Source organism: Taeniopygia guttata, chromosome 5 (assembly GCF_048771995.1).
Source record: "Taeniopygia guttata chromosome 5, bTaeGut7.mat, whole genome shotgun sequence".
Taxonomy (NCBI): Eukaryota; Metazoa; Chordata; class Aves; order Passeriformes; family Estrildidae; genus Taeniopygia; species Taeniopygia guttata.
This window is the reverse complement of record NC_133030.1, coordinates 1,902,083-1,914,331: the sequence shown is the minus strand read 5'-3', so window position 1 is coordinate 1,914,331 and position 12,249 is coordinate 1,902,083. Positions and strand designations below refer to the sequence as shown.

The 12,249-nt window shown below is 38.4% G+C and overlaps 1 protein-coding gene across 2 annotated transcripts in view; it reads left to right on the top strand.

Moving 5' to 3' along the window:
* METTL15 (methyltransferase 15, mitochondrial 12S rRNA N4-cytidine) overlaps positions 1-11,760 on the top strand; it is a 77,366-nt gene extending 65,606 nt beyond the window's left edge. For both annotated transcript variants that reach the window (XM_030273338.4, XM_030273339.4), the window contains exons 4-6: positions 2,044-2,235; positions 4,512-4,690; positions 11,206-11,760. In XM_030273338.4, the coding sequence (XP_030129198.4) occupies positions 2,044-2,235; positions 4,512-4,690; positions 11,206-11,651 (817 nt within the window). In that variant the 3' untranslated portion in view covers positions 11,652-11,760. The remainder of the gene's footprint in view (positions 1-2,043; positions 2,236-4,511; positions 4,691-11,205) is intronic.
* The last annotated feature ends 489 nt before the right edge of the window (positions 11,761-12,249 follow it).

The following is a 12,249-nucleotide window of genomic DNA, read 5'->3' as shown; positions in this document are numbered from 1 at the left end:
GTAGAGCACTACCTCAGAGCCACTGACTTGGATTACTGTCTGCTGGGGAACTGGACTAGGCAATTTATAGTTTTATCCAGGTCTCATTTATTTTCATCTCCCACACATGGAATTTTAAAGTTCATTCATTTGCATGAGTCACGAAGGTGGAAACACTGCCCAGCTGGAAAAAATGGTACGTATTTTCAATAAAATTCCCCTCATTATATTGAGGAGGAAATCCAATCTCAAAACTGTATAACTATGTAGCTTAAATTGGTTTAAGTATCTGAAGTGGCTCATTGTGCTTTTCAGGAGCTGTCAGTTCCTATTATGCTGAATAGCTGTGTTCACTTAAGGGCTGGACAGAAATCAATTCCAAATTGTGTGTGCCATCATAATATCCCTTATGGAAATTGTCCATTCACACCGTTTCCCGGGTTTTGTGCTGTGTTTAGTAGGTGGATTTGTTCTGCTCTAATGAGGAGGGCACTGTGTAGCTGAGTGTTCTTCCATGTGCTTGGATTCATGAGCGTCTTCCTTTTTCGCTCCATGGGGAGAGCTTTTTCTCTCCCCATGGAGGCAGTGGCTCCCTGGTATGGGCAGAAATGTGTTCTGCTTTGCAGGTACTGCTTAAAAATGCAGCAATATGTTGGTTAATCTTTCTAAGTCTGTGAAATCCATCTAGATTTTGAGAGACAGATAAAATAAATGGTGTTATTTTAAGTCGGCTTACATATAGGCAAAACCAAGAAGTTTGGGATTAGATACCCAAGAGAGCACTGGAAACTTCAGAGGTCACAGAATCATAGTTTGGCAGGCACGTTCTTCTCTCTCTCAGGATTTTTCATGGAGGAGAACAAGAGAGAAGAAAGAGAAAACAATTTCTATTTCTGCTCCTTGTTTCTCCGATGTGGAATGTGTTTGGAGAATTGTTTACCTGGAGTGAGTGCTTGATTGGATTCAGGTGAGGATTGTTTGAGCCTGATGGCCAATCCAATCCACCTGGGGCTGGACTCTCAGAGAGGGTCATGAGCTGTGAGTTAGATATGGTAGTTAGAAAGGTAGATATGTAGTTTTAGTATCTCCTTTAAATAGTATATTAATGAATTATAGTATAGTTATAATAAAGAAACCATTCAGCCTTCTGAACTGGAGTCAGACATCATCATTTCTTCCCACGGGGTTCACCTGCATTTACAATATCATAGGGTAGCCTGAGCTGGAGCAGAGCCATCAGGATCATTGAGTGCAGCTCCTGGCAGGGCAACCCGAGAATTCCATCCTGTGCCTGAGGGCATTGTCCAAACACTTCCCGAGCTCTGTGTGGTTGAACACATTTGTGTGTCCAAGATGTGTTTCTCTTCTCCCTTGCTATTCCTCTTTTCCTTATCAGCATGGGAATATTGAGAAACAACCACTTTAAATCTAGGAAAGGGCAGTAAGCACAAGAGTGCATGTTAAACTGCTCTCTGCAGTGATCAGGTGCCTAAATCCAAAATGCACTTTTACCTGCTTGTGATTCAGGGCACCTCATTCTCCCAGTTATTTTTAAAATGACAAATGCCACTAAAAACCTGTTTGGTCCCATGGCAGGAGCTTACAATTGTTTTCCTGTTGGGTAAATATTAACCACAAGGTTATGCACTCTTGTTCCATTTTGTCTGCTTCTCTAGGTCCAAGATCTATTATTTTTTTTCTTCACCATGGCCTTGCTTGACTAAGGGACCTGCCAAGCAGAGCAGGTACTTCAGTAGTCAGGACATTCCTGCTGAAGGTGTCCTCTCGAGTTCCTGCACACTGAAAAAATAAAATTTTAGTCAGTTTTCTATTTCCTTAAGATGAAGCAGGAAGAGAGTAAAGAGTTCAAGAAGTAGCCACTGAGGGGTGGTCTGGACCAGTTTTCAGTGTTGACATATGAAAAGACATAAACTATTACTTTGGGAATTGCTCTATTGCTTCTGACAGAAGTTGAGTGCTATTATCTAATTCCTGCTGTGCAAGAGGGAGAGATGGCATTGTTATAATTAACCTTGGGGCTATTCATTTGTTCCTTTCTTACAGGAAGCAGCTTCAGCCTCTTTTAGGACGGTTCAGCCAGTCAGAGGCTTTGTTAATCTCATCTGGGGTTGAGCCAGGGAGTCTGGACGGTGTTCTCCTGGATGCTGGCTGTTCTTCCATGCAGTTAGACACACCTGAAAGAGGCTTTTCCCTGCAGAAGGACGGGCCATTGGACATGAGGATGGATCATGACAGGTACATTATCACAAAGCATTTCTTCTTGAACCTCAAAAACTGTCTGCTCTGCACCCCCTGTGCATTTCCTTTCCTCTTAAATGGAGAATTCTTCCTCAAACCACATCTAGTACTGAATGAGTATCATGTCTTTTGCCAAAAAGCTTTTTTCCGTCTCAGTGCTCAGCCCTCATTATTGTCTTCGCCCTCTTGGAAATAAGAGGAAGGTTTCAGTAGTAAGTGATTGAACCAGTAATGTTTTATTAGCTGCACCTTTAAATTGTAACATTGTTGTAGTGTGTGGTATACAGTCACAGGAACATCTCTCTTTCAGAGACATGTTATTTCCACAGTTTGCCTGTACTTGATCTGCAGGCTCACAACGTCTTGCTGCAGTCCCTTTTCTTTTCTGCCACACCTGCTATTTGTGGAAACTTCACTTGAGCACGTTCAGTTGCTCCCTCAGGAAAGGAGCAGCATCCCTCTTGTGTGCAATGACCATCTGATCCAGTTGCTTCTCTGCAAAAGGAACATGATAAAAATAAATAAATAAAATCCCATTCATGATATCTGCTAGTTTAAATCAGATAGCCACATTGCTCGTAATGTGTTGGTGTGACTTTGCCTTCCATGCCCATGTATTTGTTGTGAGTTCTGCTTGGCAAAATTATAAGCTTTCTTTCTCTTTGTGTAGGAGGCACATCAGGCTTACTTAATTGTCAAATTAATGGTTACTGAGTAAATCACCTCTGTTTAAATTTGGATTGGTGTTTAGTACTTTCAAGAGCATGAAAATCAGTCGTAGAGTGATAATTTCCACTTATACAGTGGTTTTCATCTTCAGGCAACCTGATGTATTTCTGCAGCTCTTTGCTTTTTGCATGAGCAACCAAAGATCTGTCGTGTATGGGTGATGGTTGTGATTGCATGACACGTTACATGACAGAGGATGGCAGTTTTTTCTTGGTGTTTTGATGAGTGTGGTGTCTTAAGAAATGCCATTTGTTCTTTCATTGCTCACAAGAGCCAATGGGAAGCCTCAATTTCTAAGGAATCAGCTTACCATATTAATGTTAAGTCTTAACACAGCAAATTTCATGATACTTGCTTTTTCTGCTCTTGTACAAAATGCTCCCATGATTCTCCTGGGATTCAGTCCTCAGATTTCAAGAATCTGAACTCTAGGCTTACATATAAGTCAGATGCATTGTGAGAAAACAAACACAGAACAGGAGCATAAGAACAAAGGATACCTGAGGCATAACAAAAGCCTTACACTATGGTTGTTGCTATGATACTACTTGTCTCTAAGTTCTTTATCTTTTGTAAGATACTGCAGGGGAGTGAAAAATGCCTGAAAGCGAAGAAGAGAATTTATTAGGTAGATTTTATGTTTTCTCTGATTAGTAAACTCATAGATGATGTTCATAAAATACCCCTTATTTTAGTAGTGAAGTGGCAGAGATACAGATACATAGATTGAAGGCTTACACTGTTTAAATTGTAGTAAAGTCCTGTAGTTTATATGACTAGGTCATTTCTCTTATCTCTGGAGAGTATTTCTGTATAGATTCATATGCCTTTTAGTGAAAAGTAATGTTAAATTTTCTTCATTAGCAACTGTTTTCATAGCAAGAGATCTGAAAAAAAGATCTTTGAAATTTCTTCTGGCTAGAAAGCAGCATATGATGCAAGATGGCTAAAATGAACCCGTAAGAGGCAAGTTTATATTCTAAAGCTGGCTAAAGAGAAAGGTCACACATAATTTCCATCCTAGCATGATACTGGAATATATTTATTCTTAATTTAACATTACTTTGCACTAAAAGGCATAAGACTCTACATATAAATACTCTCTTGAGATAATAGAAATGACCTAGTCATAGAAACTGCAGGACTTACTGCAATTAAAACAGTGTAAGCCTTCAATCTATGTATCTGTATCTCTGTCACTTGGCTACTAAAATAGTTCAAGGTATTTTATGACTATCATCTATGGGTTTACTAATTAGAGAAAACATAAAAAATACCTAACAAATTCTTTATCCTAAACTATTAAGCATAGTTTATGAAAACACTTGGAAGCTAAACTGTTCTAATTTAAATTAGGGAGCAAACTCCACCTAGACCAGTGAGAGAAGGGGATTTAAAAGATGCAAGCTGTTTTCCCAGCACTGCCACCCCGGATTTGCCAAGCTCAGAGGCAGTGTGCAGTGTGTGTGTGTGGCTCTGTGGCAGCTCACCTCTGGTGGATGGCAGCTGATGTCAGAGGATAATTGGCCGCTCTCTGTGCGTAGGTGCCCTGCCATGGCCACCGCTGCTGATGTGGTGAACGCCCTGGACCAGCGGGCGCTTGCGTCGGTGCTCAGCGCGTACGGCGAGGAGAGACACGCCAGGAGGATTGCCGCTGCCATCGTGCAGGCACGCAGCATTTACCCCATCACCAGGACCAGGCAGCTGGCAAGCATTGTTGCAGGTACCCTCATTAATTCTGCGCAGGAGGAAAGGAAATATTAATCCCCGCAGAGTCCCAGAGGGATCTATTTGTACTCGGAGTGGTGCGGGATCTAATCCTGCCCCTTCTGCTCTGATGTCAGCTCCTTTTTTCTTTTTTTTTCTTTCCTTGCATTGTAGTTTGACAATTAGTTCAATAATAGATTTAACATGAAGTGATTTATCATTTCATCAACGAAGGTGAACCACAGAATGACAGCAGCCTTGGGTATTCTTTATCCTGGCTATTGATCCTTTCTAATATCAGATATGTCATATCTGTCTTAGTTTTAAATTTCTGTATTTTAATATTTTAAGGGGAGGTACCATGGCAGTTTCCAGTTACGAGTAAAACCAGATCATTTCTGTCTTTTTAAAGACTCAGGAACCCCAAAGCAGCACATGGCTTGCTTCATCTTGTGCATGCCAACTAGATAAGCCTGAAGAGACTGTTGAAACACTTATCTTCCTTGCTCCTCACTGTAAACAGCTTGAAGAAAATGCAGTTAGGCAGGAGCAGTGCTTGCATCAAGAACATTTACATTTGTGTCCTCAAGTGAAAATTTTAAAGAAATGATATGACACGAATCCTGATCATTAACATAATATGTAGCATCAGGGTGTTTTTATTTTTTTCACCAAACGATGGCAATCACTACATCTTGTCACGAATAAGTCTAAGCTGCTGGCTTTGAATATAGACCTTTAAAATTCTCATCCAGATTTAACATTTGCTAAAGAACAATGTGAAATATTTTACCGGTATCCTGAAGAGTATTAAAAATTTCATGGTATTCTTAAAAATTTGTGTTACTTAAACTGGAAGTCTAAGGCACTTAAATTTAATGATGGAGAAATTAAAAGGTCTGGATTTTAGGAGTCAGGATACTTTAGCAAAATGTCCCGTCAACCAAGGCTCAAAGTTTAGCTGATATGATGAAAGAACCTGCTTGCTGTTCTAAGCCCCTGCTGAAAATATAGTGAATATAACCAATCTTAAAAATTAAAAATCAAAGAGATAAAGCACTATGAGGCTTTTATAAACCTTACAATTTTAATGTCCTCATTAGCAATATCCTGAAATAACAAATTTGAGCTTTGTCCTATATATTCCATGCTTTCTGAAAAAGCGTTTATTAGTACAGTGTACTACTATTGAGTTGGAAGCCACTGTCTCATGTGTTAAAGATATAGCATGTTACAGACAAGCAACTCAGTAATTCTGAAACAATTTTGTGCCATAGCTGAAACTCAGGGAATGAAAATACAGGTGTATGACAGACAGCAACTGGAGATCCCTTCGTGTTTAATATGCTGCATGTGAGTCAGCAGTTGATGCTCACTTTCTGTGACCATGGGAAGGGTTTTTCTGTCGTCACTGTAAATTCCCTGCTGTATTTGAAGAGCTTCTTGGTCCACAAGTCAGGTATGCATCAGGTAGTGTGCGTGCCAAAAACAGTGAGTCCAGCACACATCTGCCAAGACAATAAATATGTAAGTTTTGTGTGCTTTTTTGGGAGTACACAAGTTACTGTAATGATTTTAGAGCTGTTACACTGATCCCTGCTTGCATAAAACTTCCTCCAGTTTTAATTGGTTCATCCAGTAAGGAAGCACTATGGTGGATCCTATCAGTTTTTTAACTGATTAGGAAAATATTAAGGAAATTTTCATAACTGTGATATATGTTGATTCATTTATCAGTTGGCGAAGCTATTGGGATAAGCCAGAGCTGAAGATCACAGTTACAGGAATCTCTTGATGGCACAGGCCAGCAAAACACTGACTAATTCAGGACTTGACTAGAGTAAGACTTATGACCTATTAGTTAAATGCTATGTCCTTTAAAAAATAAAATATTCATTAGAATAATAAAATCTTGCATTTTAGATTTTGCAGATTCTTTGTGAGCCTGATTATCTTCCAGAACAGGGTTGTTATTTTGGCTGTTATAGGAACCAGGACACAAGCAAAACAATCCAGCCAATGAAGCTGGGTGTCAGCATCTGAAAATTTGTGTAGTGTCTGTATTTCTTTCTCTTCTTATTGATGACTGTGGCTTCAGATGTTCTACAGCTCCCAAGTTTCATCTGAAGATCCAGCTGATAATCAGAATCACAGTGAATCTCGACTTGGACTAACCTGAGCTTGGAAATTTTAATTTCTTTTTATAGAATGATAGATTTCTGGTCTCTCCTGCCACCCCCTAAAAGGTTAGAACATGTGTTGCAGTTCCTAATCAATTGGGAGATAAAAGTCAAGGACATAGTTTTAAAAAAGCCCCAAGGAAACAAAGCAGCATTCAAAATTTTGTCTTCCTCCTGGTTTTTATAAATATTATCCAAAAGGCTTCTGATCTTTTTAAATAAGATCTCTAGGAGCTGTGGAATCTGCAGTAGGAGGAGTTTTGGGAACAGCATCTTTTCCTGCAGCACAGTCGAACACTTCTCACTGTTTATAATGTTCACAGAGCTGTTTGCAGTGTTGAGTGCTCTGTAAATTCTGAAAACCAGTAGTTCTCAACTGAAGGGTTGTGAATAGATGTGTGAAAGTTGATTAAGAAGCACTTCCTGATGTCTTTTGTTGTACCTCATTGAGTTGTTTGGAAACACGAGGTCTTGACTGCATGTGCAGGAAGACTCATTAAAAAGGCTGACATTTTTAGAAGGAAATTTTCGTATGCTTTTCCTGTACAACTAATGGTCTGGTTTGATTTCTTTTCAGGGGGCAGTATAACTTTTTATCTATAATTTTTTGTTCAAAATTTATTTTTTTCTGAGCGTTATTTAGATGCATAATCTATTAACAGACAATTTTGAGATCATGTAATCATTTGGCCTTAACTTGAAAGGAGTTTATGATGGCATGTTAAAGAAATTTTAAGAGTTTAAAAAAGACTTTAATTGGTAAAGTCAATTTCATTCAGACTGGCTCACTTTTACAGACTTTAATTATCAGTTTGGAATTTGTATTTCAGATGGGTGAGAATTAGCACTGTACTGAGGGAGCCTAGACAAAAGGACATTGGTTGCGTCACAGAAACTTATTAAATGCAGTGCTAATTAAACTGACAAATTCCTGCAAACAGGTGGATACTCTGAAATAATTTTTATGCTCTGGGGACTTTTAGAATTCATATTGACAGGCACAGCAGACTGCTAATTTCATTCACAGGCTTTTAAAATTTCAATACGTTTCAACATAAGAACCTATTAGATTTTTTTAAAGTGTAAGTATCATCAGGGCATCCTAAAAGTAAAAATGGTTATTTCTCTCACTGGGATTTCAAACCAGTCATCTAGCCAGAAGCGTGGTGTTTTTATGAATGAAATTCATTTTTAAATCTTCCCATACAGATTTTTTTTTTTTAATGTTTTTGTCCGTTGAACAGCCATTTACTAAGAAGGATTTTCTTTAAGTGTCTTGGTAACAGGAGAGTCCTGGGTGAGAAGTGATGTGCCTGAGCAGAAAGCACAAATAGATTTTTATTTAGCTGAACTAGAGGAGTAAGAGTGATAGGGGAGTTTTTCCCATGGAACATAGATCAGAATTTATTGCCTTTGCTAAAAAGCTGAAGGCCAGTGTGACAGAAATTACATTTAATAATAACCAGATTAGAATAACCAGAGATTACATTTATTAGTTAATCCCAGTCTTTGACAGTAGACCAGTAAGTCTTTGAACATGTAAACAGTTTGATTTTGTTTTTAGTCTGGGAGGGTTTGGTTGCATAAAACTGCAAAGTGGCTGCATTTTTTTACCAATTTCCCAAATATTAGTGTTCTGTACTTTATTATAGGACCTGCAGTGCTCTTTGTGCATGTTCAACTGAGGCATGTAAGGTTGTATTATACTTACAGAATATATCTGGGCTTTAATTAATTTTTCTTCAGTGTGTGATAAATTACTTGTAGTAATAAATTAATATCAGAGTTAATTGTCATAGAAGCTTATTGTAGGAGGAAACTTTCCAAAGACCTGTTAGTGTCCCAGTCATGCTAACAGCCTCAGTGTCGTTGTTCTTTATTTATCTATTCAGTATTGTAGTTGCAAAGTATCAGTGTTGATGAGCAGACCAATGAAAACCTGCCCAGATATCAGCATGTTGTGTCCATGTACCTTTTTTCAAAGCCTTTTGAATTTGAGTTTAGATTCATAGGATGGTTTGGGCTGGAAGGAGCCTTAAAGCCCACCAGTTCCAATTGCCCTGCCATGGACAGGGACACCTTCCTCTAGACCAAATTGCTCAAAGCCTGTCCAGCCTGGCCTTGGACATTTGCAGGAACAGGGAATCTACAGAGCAACCTGTTTCTGCCTCCCTACCCACAAAGGGAAGAATTTGTTCTAACCTCTGATATGATTCATTCCATAGTTCTGAGCATCCTACCAGTGCTGCTGGCTGTTACGTGACCTTCAAACGAAGTTGTGTTTGTTCTGCCCAGCACAATGTTGCTTTGTTGTGCACTAAGAGGCAGTTCTCACCACACACAGCTGGCACTCAGTGGCTGTTACGAGGGTTCCATTTTCAAAGAATCCATTTATAGGTGTGCAAAGAGACATGGAAACAGACACTGTGCCTAAGTACAAGCTTGATGTCTGTTTCTTGGGATTCCTCAGGCTCTGTGGTTTTTAGCTCTCCTTTTAATTGAGGTCTCTCATCATAAAGAGTGTTGTGACTTCTACAGTGGGAGTACACATCCTTTTTATGATTCATGGTCAATATAGAAGATTATATTCTCAAGGATAGAAAGTACATTCACTCACTAGCTTTTTCTAGAGTTTGTAAGTGATGGAGAAGCCTCGCTCCTGCAGGGTCCATCTATTTATTCTGTTTTGTGAGACAGCTTCAGGCCACAAATTCACATGCACTTGTTTGTTGGGAGAAGTCAATCCTGCTGCCACTTTCTGTCTCAAGGCATTCGGACTTTAAGGACTGGAAGCAGCCACAGCTACAATGGCGTCTCTTCAGTGAATTTAGGAGCTGTTAGCTTTGGAGATCAGAGGAAGAAGGTAGGTAGGAACATCAGTTATGCAGAAGCATATCTTAGGGACATAGCATACATGATAACAGCTTTGTTAATAAGGATTGACTTTTAAAATCTCATCATTTTCCTCTCTTTGCTGAACACTGAGGTTGCTTTTGTGTTTGTGATATGCTTTGTGAACACTTAGGCTTTCTGACATAAGTAAAATCTTACCTTTAAAACTCTCAAGAATTACACTAATAAATTCTTCTGTGCAAGCCTGTTATGGGTAATGATATCTCTGTTATTTATTTTCAATTACCTGTGCAAATTTGAATTTAGACAGCTGGTTTCAGAGGTACAGCAATCCCCTCTTTCACTTCACTGTTTAGAATATCAGTCACTTGATTGTGAGCCATGTTTACTTCAAACTCTTTCCTTCATTATGTTGTAGCTTATCACTGACATGAAATTAGGGCATTCTAATGTATACCAATCGTACTGCCTCTTGTTTAGAAAACTAACTGTCCACTTTTGTGCTAGCATTATTTATTCAATTTATCTCTACCAGACTCCTGTGGTCATGTATGTAATAGATTATAAATTTACTTGGGTTTCACAGATCTTACAGGATTCTTGCACTTTAGTCCCTCTGATCCATCAAATCAGCCTTCTCTAGCTTTTTGTTCTGTACCCATGTAATGAAAGTTCAAGGTTAAAATACATTTAATATTGGTATATTAAAATTTCTATCAAAATTTCAGTCTCTGCAAAACCTTGTTTGGCTCATAAGAATTCCAGGGAAAGGAAGAGGGAGTTTTGTGCATCTAATAAAAAAAATATTTAATCTGGTGATTTTAGGTCTGACAAACCTTGATAGATTCTGCTGTGTAGGCATGTGAAAACACAGCAGTAACAGCTGCATTTTCTAAATTTCTCAAGATATTTTTGCGAGCATTTGAAGAATCACAGGTGTAGTGTTCAACAATTGCTATTCCCAAACAAGGATACATCTTTTAAACTTCAGGTAATTAATTGAAAGGTAGTTATTACCAGGTAGACATTGTCTTCAGTTATCTCTGCCTGTGAAGAAATGCAGTTATCTGGGAGGCAACAGGTAAGATTGTGTCCATTGTACATTAATTTTTTTCCTTAAAACCATAACACAACCACAAATACCAAACTGACATTGATTCCACTGAGCTGTAAGGTGAGACTTGTCTGTCCTTTTTTTTCTTCCTTTATCTTGATTTCAGCAATTATTTTTTAGTTTAAATTGGTGATGCTTTTGGAGAAGGAACTTCTCTAAAAGATTCTAGGGAAAAACCCCAACACTTAACCACAAAGCATCTTAGTTTAATAGGCTTTACGTTCAGAGTTGTGAATTCAAAACATAAGATATATTTCAAAGAAGGAAGCTCACTACTCAAGGTTCATTTTTACTATGCTTTCCTTTAAAGTCATCTTGCATAAGTGGATGTCAAGATGTAGAAATATTAAGTTATTAACACGCATATTTTAAAATGTATGACAGGTGCTTTTCCAGCATCAGCGCTCTACGCACGGAAGGACTTGCTTCAGAGACCTGTGCATGTTGCTACTAAAACTTTCCAAGGCCTGAGAATATTTGTGAATGACGAGCTCCATGAACTCCTGATAGGGCTGAAGACAGCTGAGAAGTTTCTGAGGCCTGGAGGTCGCCTTGTAGCCCTGTCTTTTCATTCCCTGGAAGATCGTATTATCAAACGTTTTCTTCATGGCATCGACATTACAGAAAAGTACAACCTTGGCTCAAAGCAGAAGATAAGACAAGCTCTGAAAAATGCCTCCAAAGGAGAAGACACACAAGGATCTCCCTGTGGAAAATCCAACTCAAAGTGGATTTCTATACAGAAAAAAGTTCTCACACCCCAGGCCAAGGATATTCAAATAAACCCAAGAGGAAGGTCAGCCAAGCTAAGAGCTGCTATTAAACTCTAAACCAAAACATATGGTTACATGATTGTATTATTTCCTTCAATTCTATTTGCCAGAATGCTAACTGGACAGATATTGTCAAACTGAAAAATAAAATGAGTGCTGTAAGGTTCTTTCTTACTTTTGTGCTTTTTTTTATTGGTTAGGAATAGTACAGAGCATAAAAATGCAAATTAAATGCATGTAAGTGGGTGTCACTAATTATTCAATACACTAATTTTATTTTTTTAAAAGAGCATCAGACACCAAGTTTATAAAAATTGCAGGTTTGATGTATTTGTAGTATTCCCTTTAGATTAATTTCAAAATCCTGGCACTGACAGTCTAAATTCAGTAGCTAATTAAGACATATTTTTATGGGGGTGGATATCACACACCTAATTTGGATGTCTAGTTTAGTCTAGAGTAAGTTTAAACTAACCTAAGAATTCTTGCTATTCTCTCTATCCCAGCTAGATTGTTACAGGAATACCTATGGGACAAGAGCTAATTCTTAAATAAAGTGACATCATCATGCCATGTTCAGTCCAGGAATTTGTAAATGGACTCCTAGCTTTTTTTAAATAAGTATTTATGTCTGAGTGATCACCTGGTTGTTTAA